The sequence below is a fragment of the Falco rusticolus genome, chromosome 9, assembly GCF_015220075.1.
Source record: "Falco rusticolus isolate bFalRus1 chromosome 9, bFalRus1.pri, whole genome shotgun sequence".
Taxonomy (NCBI): domain Eukaryota; kingdom Metazoa; phylum Chordata; class Aves; order Falconiformes; family Falconidae; genus Falco; species Falco rusticolus.
In genome coordinates, this window is record NC_051195.1 from 33097345 (window position 1) to 33115356 (window position 18012).

At 53.5% G+C, this 18012-nt stretch overlaps 1 protein-coding gene across 2 annotated transcripts in view; it reads left to right on the top strand.

The window, feature by feature from the left end:
* The first annotated feature begins 4838 nt into the window (after positions 1–4838).
* The window catches only part of MXI1 (MAX interactor 1, dimerization protein), a 65983-nt gene continuing 52809 nt past the window's right edge, over positions 4839–18012 (top strand). Inside the window, exons 1-2 of one of the 2 annotated variants that reach the window (XM_037401016.1) lie at positions 4839–5121; positions 15990–16122. In XM_037401016.1, coding sequence (XP_037256913.1) covers positions 4938–5121; positions 15990–16122 — 317 coding nt within the window. In that variant the 5' untranslated portion in view covers positions 4839–4937. Of the gene's footprint in view, positions 5122–14796; positions 15283–15989; positions 16123–18012 lie in introns of those variants that run through there. The other variant, XM_037401017.1, reaches the window with a different exon arrangement.

An 18012-nucleotide genomic window follows, 5' to 3' on the forward strand; every position in this document is an offset into this window, starting at 1 on the left:
AGTTGCTGGGGCACTGCTGGGCATCCCACACAGGCACCCAAAGGGGCTGCAAGGGCTAATGGTGCCCACTAGCACTGCTGGTATAATTGTCCTGGTGGCAGCAGCAGCCTCTTGGCTTGGGCCAGAGCTCATAAACTTCCCAGGTCTGACAGTAAAGTCGAGCCTTTAGGAGTCACGCAGGATCCATCAGCATCCATCCACCCAGGATTCTCCTCCAGGGCACAACTGGCCCAGACCAGCTCTAGCCCATCACCACCACAACTGTGTCCATATTAAAAAAAAAAAAAAAAAAAAAAAAAAAAAGAAAAAGAAAAAGAAGAGTGATGTGATAGCCCTCCGAACAATTTTTTAATATCTTGATATCACTCTTATGCAGTGAGAAATGCCTGCCCTTGGCAGATGGGCAGCACAATTATCACTTGGAAAACACGTTCGTCCTTCCAAAAAGGCAACAGTAGACTTTTAAAGGCAGGTGAAATTTTATAAAAGGATTACAATGGGATTAGCTGGGAAGGAGAGAGAGCAGGTGCCTCCAGGAGCCTTTGCAGACCAAAACCCAGGGTTGTCCTGGCCCCCCACCCTTTCAAACCCTCTCCAAAGCCTGCCAGGTCTGTCCAGGGCATAATTTACACTGATGCTGCCACTGGAACAAACTGACCAGATAACACTTGAGATGTGGGGAAATAGCTACTGTGAGTGCGTGATACCAGCAGAACAATGTCAAAATCCACCCACTAATGGGAACTTGCCATTCCTGCTCAGAGCAGTGGCTCTGTTTTTAACTGTCCAGCCCAACAAAGGCATGACACACATGCATGAGATACCTGCTGCAGACCGGAGTGGGATGCTCACTCTCTAACCTATGGGTTTGTTGTGGCAACACACTGCCAGGCAGCGTTGCACCTAAAACCACACCTTGCCCACATGATGGAGTGGATATTTTTCCCACTTCCACAAGTGTGACTTTGGCAGCAGCATGGGGGGCACCTGACCTCTGCACCCACAGGCCACGCTCCCCTTGCTGTACCATGCCGTACTGGGGGCAGCATGTGGCCACAGGCTGCTGATAAAAGGTCCAGGGATCGCCCACATGGTGAGCGACGCTTTGGCGATGTGCCTGGGCAGCAGAGGCTGTGCCAACAGCGTGGGCGGTGGGGCTGTGCCGGCAGCTCACCCTGGCTCACTCCATCTCACATTCCCATGGGCTGCACTCGGTCCCTCCACTTTTGTCCAAGAGGCAGCTCCACCATTGCCTTGCAAAGAAAAAAATGACAATAGGGCTTCAGGATGAGCTCAAATGTTAAACAAAGTGAAAAAGAAAGCAAGTAAAGACAGCATGCCTTTAACTGGCTCTACTTAAAAGGCTGCTGTGGGTGAGGGTGGTGGGCCGTGGCTGGTGGATGTGCAGAGCCAGCAATACTGCAAAACCTCCTCCCTTAGCACCCCTTCTGTGGTGCTTCTCCAATCTGTCCACGTGCTTTCCCCTGCCCACCCCTTCTTTTGCAAAGAACCCCCCAGCCCATATCCCCTAGAAGCCCCATTTCTCCTCTGAGCCAGTTCCCTTGGAAATCTTGGCCTTGGACCATTCTCTTGAAAATGCTGGTATCTCCCTGCCCCATTCCCTAACAAATGCCGTAACCCTCCACCATCCCAGGAGCAGACTGGACAGGCAAGTGTTCTTGCACCTCCTGGTACGACTGATGGCCAAGAGTCTGAGCTGTGCATTTGCACTAGCCTGTCTCCAAGTACAAACCTCATGGGACAAGGACCATCCCCATGGGAGGTGTCCAGGCACAGCCTCTAACACTTCACCAAAGACCCAGCCATGTGTGGAATCCCAGGACTGAGATGGGAGCTGTGATTTGGGGCTGCTGCAGCAAAGCATGGGGACAGCCAGGCCAGTTCAGCACTCTACTGCCGGTGGCCAAGGATGGGTGCCCACAGAAAAAATGTCAGAAGAAACTGAGCATCGAAGGGTTCAGGGCACAAGGGTCCAGGGCACGGTCCCTTTCAGACAGGGGTTCTGGGGCTGGTAGCTGGGGCTCAAAGCTAGGCCAGACCCACCGAGGTTCTTGGGGGCATCTCAGACACCCTGTAGCCTGGCCAGCCACAGCAGAGGTCCAACTCTTCCAGGGCAAGCTGTTTGGGGAGACTTACAATTCAGATTGCGTTTCTCTGTGGAAGTACTTTTAAAGAAAAAGTGTCTTGGACCTAAGCTAGAAGGGAAAGGAAGCAGAATTGTGACGATTCTGGCTTCATACCTGGGAATGTCACACTGGGAAAAGCCATTCGCACCACTGGTGGCTGAATCAGCACTGATTCATACAAAGCATTCAAAAAGTCCCAGGAGAAGGGTTGTGCAGGTGCACGAGGAGGACCAAGAAATACAGTAGACAGCAGAGGATGTTGCCATTAGGCACAGGATCTACAGTATGAACTCCAGATGACCATAGGCATCCTCATCTTCTTCTGGGAGGGGGGCTGAGATTTTTAAATCATCTGATTTTTAAGCAGTTTTATGCTGGCTGCCTCTGCTGTCTTGGATGTGTTTTCATTAACGACTTCTCATACTTTAAGCTAAGGTCATGGAAAGCCCCCTCCCCATGGGTGAGCAGGCAGAAGGATGACCTCAGTGTGAACAGGGCAGCGGTTTGTGCCCTGGTTTCCAGCAGATGCAACCACGGCTGGTTGGAGCAGAGCTGCACCCCTGGCTCAGTCCCTGCACTGTCGGAAAACCTGAGACTTTCTGCCCGATCTTTTAATGGAACCGTTTGCCAGCGCACACTTGTAAAGTGGGAATCGTGTGTTATCTCAGCTAGTTAGTGGAGTTAATAAAAGCCAAGTACATTTTGAGTCCTTTGCTTGCTTGGATGTACTTTATGGCTCAGCCTGGCTCCCACCGCCACCCCCTGCCCTGGTCAGCCCCAGTTCTTCCAGCTGAAATCCTGTTCTTGCAGATGGCTGGATGCCTGTGGGTGCTGCGCACACCCCAGCCTGGCAGCAGTGTGCTGTACCACTCTGCTCACAGCAGACCGTGCTCTCACCTCCGCCTTCGCCACCCTTCTCCAGGCCACGTCTAAATCCAGCTTAAGCTTCATGCCCCACCCTGCTTCCTAATTTTCCAGGGACTCCCATCTGCGGGTGCTGCCAGTCCACCCTGTGCCATCCCTCAGCCCGTTTCAGGTGGAAGTAGGGGCACTTTGCCAAACGCACTGATGGGACAAGTCGTGGCGTCTTCAGTGTGGCAGCAAACATTGGTGCTGGTGGTGCAGAGGTGCCACATGCCACAGGAGTGGCTGGGCTGAGCTGCCTGGAGAGCTGGCCCAGCTCCTGCACGTGGCCTGGGAAGGGTGTGTGACTGATGAATTCTGCAGCCATGCTTCCCAAAAATAGCCTGCCAGCCCCTACCACCAGGGAGCTGGAGGAACTTCATTGCATTCGCTGCTGTCTGGGGCATCATCCTCTCTCAGGTGATTCAGGTCCCCATGACACTGTGGGCTCCAGGTACCAATTAACACTTACTAATACGGCATCTTTTGAACGCCACCACGATGTCTCTTCTCTCCTTACCTCCGGGCAGTGCTGGCCCCTGCCAGGCTGGTGAGCCCAGCGAGGCCCACAGAGCCCCACAGCAGCCGGGCATTAGCAGGTCCCTGCACCCCAGCACATCTCTGGAGTGATGCTTCACCCCAGCTGCTCCCGCAAGGCTCCTTGCAGATCCAGACCAACCTGACCGGCCGAGCAGGAGCGGGATTTTGTGCTGCCAGCATAGCACTGTGACCCGGGCGTTGCCACCAGGGATGGAAGCAGAGCCAGGAGGGTGTCGGAGGCTGTCTGCTGCCAGCCCAGTGCCAGCAGGGTCCCCTCCTGCTGCCCCCTCAAAACTCACAAACTCATGGGCCTGAGATCACAGATGGCTTGTGGAAGTGTGAAGATTCGCCCTCCTCCTCCTCAGTCTGGGCCAGATCCCGCGCTCTCTCCCAAGGGAGCAGGCGCTTTCTCCACCTGCCGGGCTGCGGAACAAGGGGCAAATAAGGATACATCCCAGGGGCAGTGCGCCCAGCCCTGACCCCGGGTCTGCAGGGACAGACGGGGGGCGGGGGGGGTGGTGGGTGGGGAGGGGATGGCTGGTGCACCCCTGCCTGCTCTCCAGTTCTGGTTTGCTTTGGAAAATATTAATTTATTCATTGCTTTTGGAGTCTGACCTCAGAGAGGGCTTTCGGGGCCACTGCTCAAAAAAGGACAAGGAATTTGATATTAAAGCGCTGGTGTTTTGTGCCGGGGGGGGTCTGCTGGAGTCAGGGGCTGTGCCTGCAATGCTGGCTCCCATCGCCCCCAGGGCTGGATGTAGCAGAGGGTCCCCAGCCTGCCTGTCACCCTGGGTCCCTGAGCAGGGAAGGACCCTCGGGCAGGTGACACGGGGTGACAAGCGACACGGCAGGCCAGGCTGTGCCTCTGCGTCCTGGGTGTGGGTGCAGCGGGGCCCCCACTGCCACAGTGGCGGGGCCAGTGCCGCCACCATCCCCGGGGGAGCGGTGCCACCGGCGCTCCAGCCCTGCCGTTTCCAGGGGGTCGTTCGCCGCCGGGGGGTGCAGGCCATCCCGGGGCTGCTGGGGGGCGACTCGCCGGTCTCCTCGGCCCCGGACAAGCCCGCCCCAGCCCCGCCGGCTGCTCCCCCCGCCCCCCCCCGCCATCCCCCCCGGCCCTCCGAGAATCGCGCAGCCGCCGGCGCTCGCACTCCGCAGGCGCGGCCGGGCCGGGCCGCCCCGCCGGGGCGCGGGGGGGGGGGCGGGACGGCGGCGACGGCCCGTGGGGCGACACAGCGCCGGGGCGGGCGGCAGCGCTAGGACCGCGGCGGCCGCCGGGCTCGCCGGCAGACGGACGGGCGGCCGGGCGCGCACGCAGCGCCGCGCAGGGAGGCGGCGGCGCGGCGGGGCATGGGGAAGCGCGGCCGGCCGCGCAGGGAGCCGCGGAGCGCGGGGGCGGCCGGCGGGGCCCGGTGCCCCCTCGGGGACATCTGCAACACGAGCCCCGCGGCGGGCATGGACACCTTCCTCTACAACGTGCAGGTGCTGCTGGAGGCCGCCAGCTACCTGGAGCGGATCGAGAAGGAGAATAAAAGTAAGTGTGGGCTGGCGGCCGTGGCCGCGCGTGTGCGTGCCCCCCGGGGGGCGGGGGTGGGGGATGAAGGGGGCAATAAATAATATCCCAAACTTTTGGCTGGCTGCAGGGGCCGGGGGTGCAGTGACAAAGGGCGCCGCGGCCGGCCCGCACCCCCCGCGGCAGGGGCACGCGTGGCCCCCCCGCCCCACGCACGGGGAGGCCGGGCTCGGGGGGAAAGTTTGGGATGGAGAGAGGAGCGGGACGGCGCATCTCCGCTTCCCGAGGCGGGGGGGGGGGGGGGGGGGAAGCTCGAGGGGGGCACGGAGACGGTCCGGGGGGCACGGCGGCCCCGCGCGGAGCCGAAGCCGGTGGCGGAGCCGGAGCGGCGGGGGAGGAGGCGGTGACACGTCCCCGCTCCCCCCGCCGGGGCATGGGCAGAGTCACGTAGGCAAGCGGCAGCGCTCGCCAGGTAGCCGGCGGGGAGGGCAGGGGAGGGCAGGGCAGGGCGAGCGCCCAGTGCGGGGCGGTGGCCGGCCGTGCCGCCGGCCCCCTGCTCCGCGGGCGCGGAGAGTTGCGCATAGCCTGCACCTTTCCCCGGCCGAGCGGCCTGCGGAGCGCGGCGCGGGCTCCGAGGGACGGCGGCACTGCAGGGAACAAACACGTTGGGAACAAAGGGGCCGCCGTGCCCCCCGCGGCGGTGCGCACCCGCGGAGCCCCACGCGCGGAACGGACACCCGCGGCCCCGCGGCGCTGCGCCCGTCGGCGCCCCGCCCCCGCAGCCACATGGTTCGCACATGGAGGCAGCCTGGCGCGCTCATTGGCGGCGCGCTCCCGGGGGGCGGGGCCGCGCGTCCCTCTCCACCAATGCGCGGCGCCGGGGTCCCCCGTGTGACGTCACGCGTTGCCGAGCGGGGCGCGGAGCGAGCGCGGAGCGGAGCGGCGCGGGGGCGCGGGGGGGCGCAGGGCCGGCGGGGGGGGGGGGGGGGGAGCCCGGCGGGGGAGGCGAGCCCGGGGGCTCCGGGTGCCGCTGTTCCCTCGGGGATGTCACATGCAAACGCCACCGGGAGCCCCGGGCCCCGCTCCCCCCTGCGCCTTGCCCTTGTTTTCCTCGGGTTTCTCTGTTATTCTTTCTTTTAGTCTCCGTTTGGATTTATTTTCGCTTTCTTCTATTTTCGGTTTCTGTATTTCATTTTTTCTCTTTTAGTTTTTCCTCTCGCCTCCCTAGTTCTCTTTTTTCCTTTTTTTCCTCCTCTTCACGGAGCGTGCGCTGCGTTTTCTTTTTCGTTTAACTTTACAAAGGGACCGGCGAGTCCTTCGCCGCTCGTCTCCATCGCACCCTCACCCTCCCCTTGCCGCTCATCCCCTATGGCCGCTATAGGTCCCATGCAGGTGACGATATAGGGTGCCCTTGTTCTGCGGGAACAGCTGGGTGCACGCAGGCTTCCCGGGAAAGGGATCCCGCTGCAGAGAAGCCGCTCTGCCGCTAAAGCCGTGGTGGGGATGGGCCGAAAGCCCTTGTTCTCCGCTCACGCAGAACAAATGCAGGCTGCTTTTCTGTTTTCCAAAGTTGCATTAATATTGGAGCGGTTGTTTTTTTCTCACATGCTAATTGTTGTTTCGTAATGAATCTGCAAAGCCGTGTGTCTGAGGAGCTAAGCCGCACCGCGGCCAGTGGCTGCGAGCAGGAAGATGACAGGAGTTACCAGCAAAAATCAGGTTTGCGTGTGAAGGCAGCAGCACTGCTGCTGTGGAGATCAAGCGTGAGACCGCTGGGTTGATTTTTGTTTTTTTTTTCTTTAAAAGTGCTCTTGTCTTGGAGGGGAATTGTCAAAATCATGGGTTGGTTTTTTGGGGGGTGGTGGTTGTAGAATTTTTCTTGCCATTGTGGTGGGGAGCATCTGATCTTTTATATGCTCCATTTAAAAATGCATCATTTTATACGGGTCCTTGTTCGGAACAGGGAAATGGGCAGGACAGCCGGATTTTTCACTGCTGAATTCTGAAAAGATGTGTTTGCATCCAAACAACTCCTTTCCTGAGCACTTGTTTTCACTGAAGCTTCCACCAATAATCATCACGGCCATAGTACTGAAAATCCTCACTTTTATTAGGCAATTCAGCAAAGCCTTTCAATATGTTAATTTGCAAACAGGACATTTGAGGTTGAAAAGTCCCATTTAACTAAAGGCTCAGCTACTGAACGTGCACAGCACAGAACATGACCGTTGTAAACCAGGCAGCTTTTACGTGTTGCTCCCAAACAAAGAAAAATGCTGCTGGGATTGGAAAACAATCTCTGAGCATTATGGGCCCTGTCTAAACTAAGGAATAGCTGCAGAAGCAGGAGGGTTATATCGTAACGCATACGCGTAGTCTTACTGGGCAGAGATTTGCTTGGAGAGCTCAGGTTATTGCACCAAGAGGATGTTATGCCCTTTCATCTGCCAGCACAAGAGTGATTGCTCCATGCATCCTGTGCTGGCGGCCTGGCACAGGCACTGGTAATGGCTGGTCGCTCCTCATTAGTCTCCAACCTGGCAATTAGCAATAGCAGAGGAGACCAGCTCAAAAAAGTTTGGTGATGAAGACTGCGGCCAAACTCAATTACAGACAGGCTTAGTGCTCGCCTGCTTCCTGCAGGATGCCCATGTCATTTGACAGTGGTGTTACGCAGGGCTGTAACAAGCTATTTTGGTGTTACTCCCATCAGAAGGGTGGCTGAGTCACAGCCCTGTTGCACTTCAGTGTACAGTAGGTGCTGTACACTTAGGGGAATGACAGTGCCCTGCCCCAAGGAAACACAGTCTTAAAAAAACAGAGTTAACAGGTAATGTTTGTCTCCTCCTGGCCAGGATGAGGATGGGGACAGGGCTGGGTGAAGCAGCAGGGTGCCAGCTGGGATCAGCATCACAGCTGTGTGGAAGCTGAAGGGCTTCAGGAGCCAAAGGCAGGAATTTAACGAAGGGCTGTTATGGCTGTTTGAGCTCAAGTGGTTTTCCTGGTTTACAGTTTCTGACAAACCACACTCAAGTGTCCACATTCGTTCTTCTAAGCCTTTGGTGGCTGTACCAGATTATTCACCTTTTTAAAACACTGTCCCAAGTAGGAGGGGATGCTATTTGGTAGAGGGCCCCCCTGAGAGGCAGAGGCAACTCTGTCTCCTGTAGATCCAAAGTCTTGGATATCCCAGAGTGTGCATGTCACACCTTCTGATGGTAGAGGAGCAGCTACAAGGCCCTTCTCAGCCTCTAAAACACACCAGTTTTCCACCTCTGTCCGCAGGTCGGTGGTCTAAGGTGACCAGTAGAGCCTTCCGTGTCTAGGGCAGGACTTTCAGTTAAGGCAGGAGTTTCCTACTTGCTTGGTGCCCAGGGAGAAATAAGGAGATGGGTTTTTTACATTTATAGATTCCACATCCTGTCATTGTGGTCGTGAATAATAGCAGAGGGGCCTTGGGTTGACTGGATGGTGTGGAAACAGAACCAAAGGGCTGAGAGCCACAGAGCAGAGTAGGATCTACTGTCAGGGCCGTGGCAGGGGGAGACTGTGCTTCAAGAGTGCCCTTTCAGCACCAGCAGTGAAACCACCCTTGTAGTATTCACTCACCTTTGAAAAAAATTGGAATAAAAATTATCTGTATTACAGTACAGTGACAAGGAAGGCTAGAGTCCTGTTACCAGACTACTTGGGCAGACTGGAGTATTTTAGCTACTGAAACATAACTGAATTATTTTTCCAGTTGAATATTTATTCTAGAAATGAATAACAGTGCTGCTTGCCTGCTTGCTGTAGTTCTCACGGTGAGACCACAAAACCCAATCCCAAAACACCTTGCTAACTGACATGTACAGGTTTCCAAATGACCTGTTTCTAGAAATTTAAGCTTGGTATCTAAGGAATAGAAACATCACATGAAAAAAATTGCAGTGGCTGTTTTCAGAAATGAAAGTTGTGCTGAGGGCAGTTCTGTTGGTGTATCTGTAACCTTTGCAAAGGCCACTTAATGAATAAGCATGGCTGGAAATCTGTAGCAGCTGAAATACTGGAGTTTGGAAGGTGTTTTCAGAGGGACCTGGAGTAAACTCAGCTGAGGTTTAGTATGCTCCAAGCATCCCCCTTGTGTGTGGGCTCGTGCTTTTGTCAGCAGGAGTTGCGTAAACACGTGATGAATTCTTCGGATAGGATGACTTACCTGTAATAGCTGTGGTATGTAATACGTACTGATCTCACTACAGATACAGACCAATGTTGCCATATCCTCTTCTAAAAGCATGAAGGCAAGCAAGACATTGGAACAGCAGTGTCCCCATTGACAAGTCTAGTAGAGGCATGGACGCATGGGACACTGGACTTTGGCCCCTCACAGAAGATAGCTAAATCTTCTTCAAGTGTTGGCAATGTTTATTGACCTTGTGACCAAGAATAACAAATACATGACCTTAGATTTGTCCTTTGCTCCTGAATAATCCTCTCTGAAAGAGAAGAGAACTGAGCCTTGAGGGTGGGTCAACAGTATCTTCATCATGTGGCTCCTTCTGTTGTTTATGTGCTGTTTGGGCTGGTTTTTTGACAAGCCAAAGTGAAGAAGTATCAGAAACCTGTAATTAGCGGAGGGCAGAAGGGACGAGACTGCGTTCAGCCAGTGCGCAGAGCTCCCGTTGAATTAGTGAGAGCTGAACACATGGCTCAGGGTCAGTATAGATGGTCTTGGATGTGATGTGATACATGGAGCAGTACAGCGCTCCTTTATTTATATATTTTTCATCCAGCTCACAATAAACCCTTTTCATTCCTCCTGGTTCGTGACCTGGCCACAGTGATTCATGTGCTAGCCACTTCCAGGTTGGGTTATTTTGACTCACACTGTTTGGGCCTCAGCATGACATTCAGAAGGAAGCCACAGCAGGAGAAATGATAGGGCAGAGGTAAAACCAGGGGACTGTGCCAGAAGCACTGCCGAGAACCAGTCACATCCCCCGTCAGCAGAGCATCATGAGAGCTGGCAGACACGCCTTCTGCTATTGGCTGAAGAATCCTACCTTCTTATTTTGCTGAAGGACCCTGTCCTGTATATGATGTATTTTTTTCTTACAGGGGGTCCTCTTACTTAATTTTGCAGCTGAAGCAGTAAGTGACTTAACCAAAGTCACAGAATAAGTAACTGACTCAGAATAAACTGGGGTGCAGCACAGGCCTGAAAACAGAGCAACACAACTCCCAGAGGAAAGGAGCAAGTAGCCTGAAGAGCTGATAGACCTGTGGCTTTTACCTTATTGATGGGTAGAGCTTGGTCCTTGAACCAGAGTGAGGTATACAGCATGTGCCTTATTCCTGTTCAAACTCTTGGATAGCCAGGTGGTTTGGCTTTGAGAAATGTCTGTCCTCATTACTGGATGGGTTCCAGGCACCAGTGGGAGAGCTGAGAGGAATTACCTGGTGCCTTGCAAAAGAATGAAGCTCCCAATGAGAAACAAGGCCATGTCCTATAGGAGGTGTAGGTCCCTTAACTGAAGGTATTGCAAGAATTGGAAGAGTGTTGAGTAGGTGGGACTTAGGATGTTCTCTGGCCCGCTGCTACGAGTCCTCCGATGCTGAGCTGTTACAGTCATGAGTACACAAATAGAGACCTGGTTGTTACAGCATGTAGCTGATAGGTGGGATATTCAGGTATGTCAGAGATGATGTTCCCCCTGGCTAGAAAAACAGGAGTTTTATGGATCTGCTCTACCCAGAAATTTGGGGAATCAGTGAATCTTCACTGCTTTGAGAGAAGCAGAGCATGATTCCTACTGGGGGTCTCGGTTCATGCGTTGGTTGCAGGAGTGTTAGGTTTCAAGGCTTTGAAAGCAATATTAAGAATTTGCAGGGTTTGTGTGAAGGTGGGCAAAGGAGGCTCTTGCGACTGTTGCCATCTTCATGTTCCTCCCAGAGATTGCAAAGAGTTGGAGATAGAAGGATTTTAGAAAAAGCCAAAGAAGGGATGGAAAAGCAGGCAGTTTAGCCAGAGGGATTGCCCTTATTGAAAATAACTTCCATGTTGCAAAGCACCATGCTATTTCTAAGCCTTGTGTTCAAAGCAGAGGGTTTGAGCGTCTTGATCTGTGAGCTGTGTTCCTGTTCCAGCTCTAGCTTGGGGTGTGTCTTTATGCAAGTGATTATGCTGCTTACACCTCAGTTTCCCTTCCTGCAGAGTGGAAAGAAAAGAGCTAAAGTCATTGCAGGTGTGAGAAGCTTAAAACATTACTTTCTGGAAAGCTCTTAGAAGATTTCCCTGATGGAAGATGCTAGTTTAATGCAAGTGATGGTGATATTGGTAAAAAACAGACCACATCTGTTCTACTTGATTAAAATAGTACAGCAGCATTTCAGATGTAAATATTAATTGATTTCTGCACTGCAGATTTCTTCTTGGATATTTAAATTGTTGCTAAGGAGGAGGGAAAGGCTATCAGGGAGATTAACAAATCCATTATTAAGGCTGGAAATGGAGGGCTGCCGAAGTGCCATTTAATAAAATGTAAAAAGCCCCTTTCTAAAGGGCGAAGCAGCAGAACACACAATGAAAGTGAATCACAGCTGCCAGAAGGGATGCCAGGCAGCAAGCACTTATAATCAGAAAACTGTACTTACAGATCATTTGGAGCCACTAAATTAAATGATCTCATTCTCCCCTAAAATACTCTTCCCTTAGCCCCTCCCCAGCATTGCCTGTGGATTGCTCAACCACATTTAAAATGTGACTTTGGGGGGTTTTTGGTCAGCAGTTGAATAGCATAGGGCCTCTTCGTGCCATTCACTTTCCACGCGCTTTTATTTCTGCCACATACAACTCTGGCATTTGCAGGCTGACCTGCCCACATGAGCACTTGGGATGGCAACTGAAAGATTTTGCGGATCTGCTGTGGCTCCGTGGTTGGCTTGCCTGCCTCTTCAGGCCTCCTTCTTTGGGAAGATGTCCCACAGTTGATTCTCAAATTTGTCTTTGTTTCACACAGAATTTTTTTTCTAATTGTACATTGTTTACTTCAGAAACAAAGACTTGGAAGCTGCGCTGATGTGTAAATGGAAGAGCTGATCCTACATCATTTCACGCAGAACTGATCCTGCTGTTACTTCATTCCAGTGCTGATTTAATTCACTGTGTGGATCAGTGTTCCCCTCCTTCATACTCTCTTATTCAGGAGGCTGACGCTTTGATATGCTCCTAAACAACTCCTTTTGTTTTCCAGCTGTGGCTTTCCCTATTTAATCCCTAGAGTGGCACCACATATCTCTGAATGTGCCATCAGAAAAGCTAGTGGCAGTGGATGCTGACAAGAACCTGTCTTGCAGTCATTTTGGGGCTTCATCATGAGTTGTTTTTTTTAGGGGGTGGTGATGGTGTTGTGCGTGTTTTTTAATGTTTAATACTGCTAATCCTGAGAGGCAAATGGCTCTCTGGCTTTGGAAGCGCGTTAGGGGAAGCACAGTTAGAGCTCAGAAATGCTCTTGTGTTAGCCCCTGTTGGGGAGAGGTGTGTGCATCAGCATCCTTTTCCCTTTGTAAGTAATCCAAGATCATAAAAGTAGTCCCTGAGACCGCTCAAGTTTGAAACTTTCCATGTGCTTTTAAAAATCTGCTCTATTGGCAGTTCAAGTGTAGAAAAAAGGAGGGAGAGAGAGAGAGACAATACTTCCTTCCCTGAGTTCTCCCCCAGACAAAAGCCCATCTTTACAAGTGCTGTGGTCTGGTTCAGTGTAGGTATGTGAATGGAGGCTGTCCTGCCTGAGCAGGGGCTGGGGCTTGCTTTTCCATAGCACAGGATGGGGGAGGTATGTCCCTGAAGGTGTCCCAGCTTCCTTTATTTTTCAACTATCCCATCTTAAGAGAAAAAAACAAATCAACCCTTTGAGATTCGGAGATGAAAACGGCTGTCTAAGAACTGAATAGTGGTATTATTTTTACCTCCATCAGCTGCAAGCCTGCAGTTTTCTGAGGAACCCTCAGAAATGGTGAATCAGCAAAATGTGTTTAAAGAAAAGTTAGTTACCCTGAATCCACGTTTTTTCAGGCCTTCTCAAGTTGAGTGCTGCCAACTCTTACAACTTCATCACGAGTCTTCTGATACTTTGTGCTCTGCTAAAGCTCGTGCTACCAGACACAAGCCGTTAATTGAGAATCTCAGCTTTTCTGGTCTTTTTTCAATGTACTTTTCCAGCTCCCATTCTGATGCAGGAGTGCCTGCAAATGTAACCAGTCACAACCTGAAGGTTCAGACCCATGAAAATAATCCCAATTAGAACTTCAAAACAATCTTTGGAGGGTTTCTAAGTCAGTATCAGTTTGAGATTCAGATTTTTACTCTGAGTGTTCTGATTCTGAATTTGAATGTTCTATGATTGTGCCCTTTTTGGGAGTAGATCAAACGTTTTAGAGACTGGTATTGTACAATTAATTGTTAACAGGTTTTTAAGCTACATTCTAGCAAATGTTGAAGTTGGTAAAATTCTGAGTCACAGAAGTGATCTCGAGGGTTTTCTCCTGTATGAAAATCAGGATGCGAATACTTCATTAAGATGTTGAGAAGAGTGATCAGACTGCAAGGTATAGGTGTGACAGTTTTCATTAAAATGTCGAGATGGTCACTGTTGTTATGTGCTGCTTCAAATATAGCGAGATAGCTGTCTTTGGCATCTTTTGTCTGTGACCTCAAAGGGCTATGTTCACATTAAAAAATGGGTCTTGCACGTCTGTCTCCCATCAGAAACGCGGTACCAGTCACTCCAGATGTGAATGCCCAGAGCCCAGCGCCTTGTTTTTGGTTACATCTCCACACGTGAGGTGTGGAAAGCTCCCATGCTGTGGCTGCAGCTTTTTCTTTTGCAGCCTCTCTGCTTTATTCTTGCCACAGTCCTGGCTCTTCCAGGTGTGGAAAGCCCAGATGTTTGCAAGGAAGGGGGTGAAGTGGCTGAAGGTCCCTCCAGCCTCCTAGGCGATGTCTGTCTCACCCCTAGCATGCTGGTGGAGCTCTGACCTGCAGGCTACTATGGTGTGGCAGCGGCTGTTGCCTGGCTTCCCCAGCCTGCAGTGGCCTAGGGGGAAGCCGTGCCCACTCCTCACCCCACCATTTATAGCTGGGCGTGTGGACTGTGCACGCTGCTGCGTTTGTGCCACTGATTGACCAGGGGCTGTGAGCTGGAAGCGAAGTACAAGGGCAAACCATCGTCACCTCGGTGCCTGGGTGGGCACAGAGCCATCACCTCAGGGCCTGGCTACTGCCACCTCAGGGGCTGGGTGGGCTTAGAGCTGTCGCCTCAGGGCCTGGCCATCGCTCCTTCAGGGGCTGGGTGGGCACAGAGCCATCACCTCGGGCGTGAGGGCACGCAGCCATTTCCCCGGGGGGGGCTTTGGGTCCCCACGCGTGGGGCCCGGAGGGCGCTCGCAGCCCCGGCCGGGGAGGGTGGCTGTTACCGGGTGGTGACCCCAGACAGCCGCCGTCCCTCAGCGCTGGGCGGCAGCCGGGGAACTACATTTCCCAGCCCGCCCCGCGGCTGCGCTCCCGCGCCCCCCCCGCGAGCGCCGGGCAGAGGTAAACAAAGTGGTGCGCGGCGGCGGGCGCGGGGCGGGGCGGCCTGAGGGACCGGTCTTGCCGCGGGGCTGAGGGGCCGGCCGGGCGGGGGCCGAGCCTAGGCGGGGGCCGAGGGGGTTGGAGGAACCTGGCAGGGCCCCAAGTGTGGGTAAATCCGGGCCGGGACCGGGGGCGGGCCGCGGGCCGCAGCGAGGGTTGCAGGTGGGGGCAGCGCTCGGCCGGGCCGTAGGGACGGGCCTGGGTCAGGAGTCGCTGCCGCCTCGCTGCCCCCCCGGGGGGAGGATCCCGGTCCTTCCTCCGGCGTTTCCTCGCGCGTTCCCTTGCCGCCTCCGTGCGCCCACCCCTCGCCCTCCCAGGAGAGCCGCCCCCCCGGGACGAGGGGGCTGTCGGTGCGAGGAGGCCCGGGGGCTGGGGAGAGACGGCGATCCCTCGCTCCTCCCCCCCCGCAGCCGCCCCCGTTTCCAGCGGCGGAGCTGGGAGCGTGGGGACGGAGGGGGGCCCGGGGCTGCGGAGTGCCCCGGCTGCCGGCCAGGGGGCCATGGAGCAGGTCCAGATGATCAACATCCAGCGGCTGCTGGAGGCGGCTGAGTATCTGGAGCGAAGGGAGAGAGGTAATGGGGGGAGGAAGGGTGCTGGAATAGCGGCCCTCCGTGGGGGGAGCTGGGCTGGGGTCAGAGGTCCCCGCGGAGGGGAGATGACCCTGGAGAAGGGGATCAGAGCGAGTCCTGGCAGGTGGGCTAGCGGTAAACCCCCGGCAGTGAGAGGTTTGGTGAGGGACAGGGCTGGTGGGGCCTCCTGGAGGCGGTGGCCGACGTGGAAGGTGTCTGCAGTGAGGGGGAGACTGAGGTGAATGCGATTTCTGGAAGGAAAAGTGGGCATCGGTGTGAAAGTTTCCCACTGGGCAAGAAGGATGGTGGCGGGTGGTTCTGGCTTTGCAGAGACCTCGATGGCACAGTGAAATACACCTGGTTTGCCTGGTTCAGATAGCTGGGGCAGGAGGTGAGAGATGAGGTGCTCTCTGGGCTGTCATGGTGGTTTTTTTGATATTTCCAGGTGTTTGAGTGGTGGTGGCCTTCTTCCAAGGCTGGCAGAGCCTTTTTACTCCCCTTCCTCTCTTTTCTCCACCTCCCAGTCCACTTCCCTCTGAATACACCCTCAGTCATTTCCCTGAGCTGTTGTGGTTAAAGGCCTCCCCAGCTAGGCTGACGAGTTAGTGGTTGGTGAGGCCTGCCTGCAGACTACTTCTTTTTTTCTTTTTTTTTTTTTTTTTTTAATAACCCCTTTTTTTTTAATGCCCTGCCTGTTGATTCTCATGCAGAGTGCGAACATGGCTATGCCTCGACCTTCCCCTCAGTTCCAGGTCCTGGACTACAAGACCCAAAGCCCACACGGAGGCTGAGCCGGGCAAGAAAACACAGCGGCAGTGGCAGCAATGCAAGTATTGCCAACAGGTATGATGCGGACAGGAAAGCGTGGGATGCAGGGCTGGCCGGGAGGATGAAGCTGGGGAAGAAAGCTGGAGGCAGAGGAGTGAAAATAACCCTGTGGGGAAAATGGGAAGAGCCAGCACAGGGGGATTCAGAGCTGGGACATAAAAGTACAGCGTCCATTCTGGATCCGTAGCCCTGAGAGCAGAAGGGACACAGGGGAGCTGTATCTGAAGTGGCACTGCCAGCTGACTCTGTGCCAAGGCTCAGATGCTGCAGAGGGAAGGGGAATAGGGAGATCTGTTCATAGGGGTTAGGGAGGAGGTAGGCAATAGCTATTTCCATTGTATACAGCTGATGTCTTTGCAACCCAGAAGTCACTGCTTTTAAGGGACAGTGCACATGCAGCCTGGGTGCTTTGGGATTGTAATGACAGGCATGATTTGAAGCAAGGAAATGATGTTTTGAAACTGATCCCCTACAACAAATGGGAGAGAGGGAGATGACTGGCTGCTATGTACAACGTGTTAAAAATTCAGTTCAGAAAATGAAGCTGTCTTTCACTCTGCCTTCCAGGGCAGCGGGATTTCCCAGATTTCCGATTGCTTGGTAATTGTAGAACTTCATGGTTTTGACACCTATCTTACTATACAATGACATGTTTCTTGGTTTCTTAAATCTAGAAGAGACAACAGGATTAAACCTATCGCTTGGTGCTGTGGTAGAATCTGCTTCTCCCCTCTCATTCCTGTTTTTTTTTGTTTTGTTTTTGTTGCCTTCTGTAGAATTGTTCAGACCTTGTTGAGACCTGGGATAGAAAAACTTCAGAAACATGAAGTATAACTTTGAAAAAGCAATGGCAATCTTGTTTTTACTGCACCAAGGCCTGTGCAATCCATAAAATGGTGGCAGGTGGCTCAGGTGATTAAAGCTTTCTTAAGGCCATTGGGAAGGACCTGTAAAGGCCTAAGGGAAAGGTGCCTTTGCTTGCAGTGATTCTGCTTCGGCAGCATTTGATAATAAAGGTTGTTTGAAGAGATGTTAGGACACCTTGCTGTGGGGAAGTTTTCTTCATCAGGATCAGCATATCCTGAGCTGTTTGTATGCTGCATATTTGTATTTGTTTCCCTCCTTCATCCAGCCTCTCCTGATTTCAGGGCAGTTATAGCCCTTTACTGTTTCCCATGAACCAAAGTCCCAAATACCAGTGACTTTGTGTTGGGAAGTGATGGCAAATGCTGAATTGTGATTTGTATTTTTCCCTCTAGGTTTCTCACATACTATTTTTCCATCCCACACCTCTTTCTCTCAAAGGCCTTTGTCATGGCAACCTGCCCTTCTCCAGAGGAGTGCTGGAAGCACATCCCCCTCAGGAGCTCCTTAACACCGAATCCAGCAGCCTGTAGGCTAGAGAGGGATGCAGAGCACTCCCTGTCCCTGGGGCCTAGGTGCTCAGCATGCCCTGCTGGCACAGAGCCCCCAGGCACAGCTCTCACGGGGCACCTTTCTGTGCTGAGACCAGCCTGCTGGGCCATTTAGCATGACAGGCTGAATATATTGATGTGAAGGGAATGGCAACAGAAGCAGAAAAGGTACTTTCTAGTCTCATTTAAAACCTTTGTTATACAAGGAATACTGAGGCCAAACTGAATCTTTAGAGTGAGTGTGTTAGCTAGTGCGTTGCCTCCCATGCTTGTTTTGGACTCAGGGAGTGACCAGTGTCAGGTTGGCTCCAGGCAGAGACCAGAGCAGGTCTTTTGGGGTGCTCAGACCTTACGTGCACGGTTGGAAGTGGAAGTTTCTCTTAACACGAGTCATAGCAGCTTGTACTTGCTGTAGGAGATAGCAGGCCTTCCAGATGGCTGCAGTGCTGGGAAGTGACAACTGTGAAGTTCAGGGTGCCTCCAAATTCAC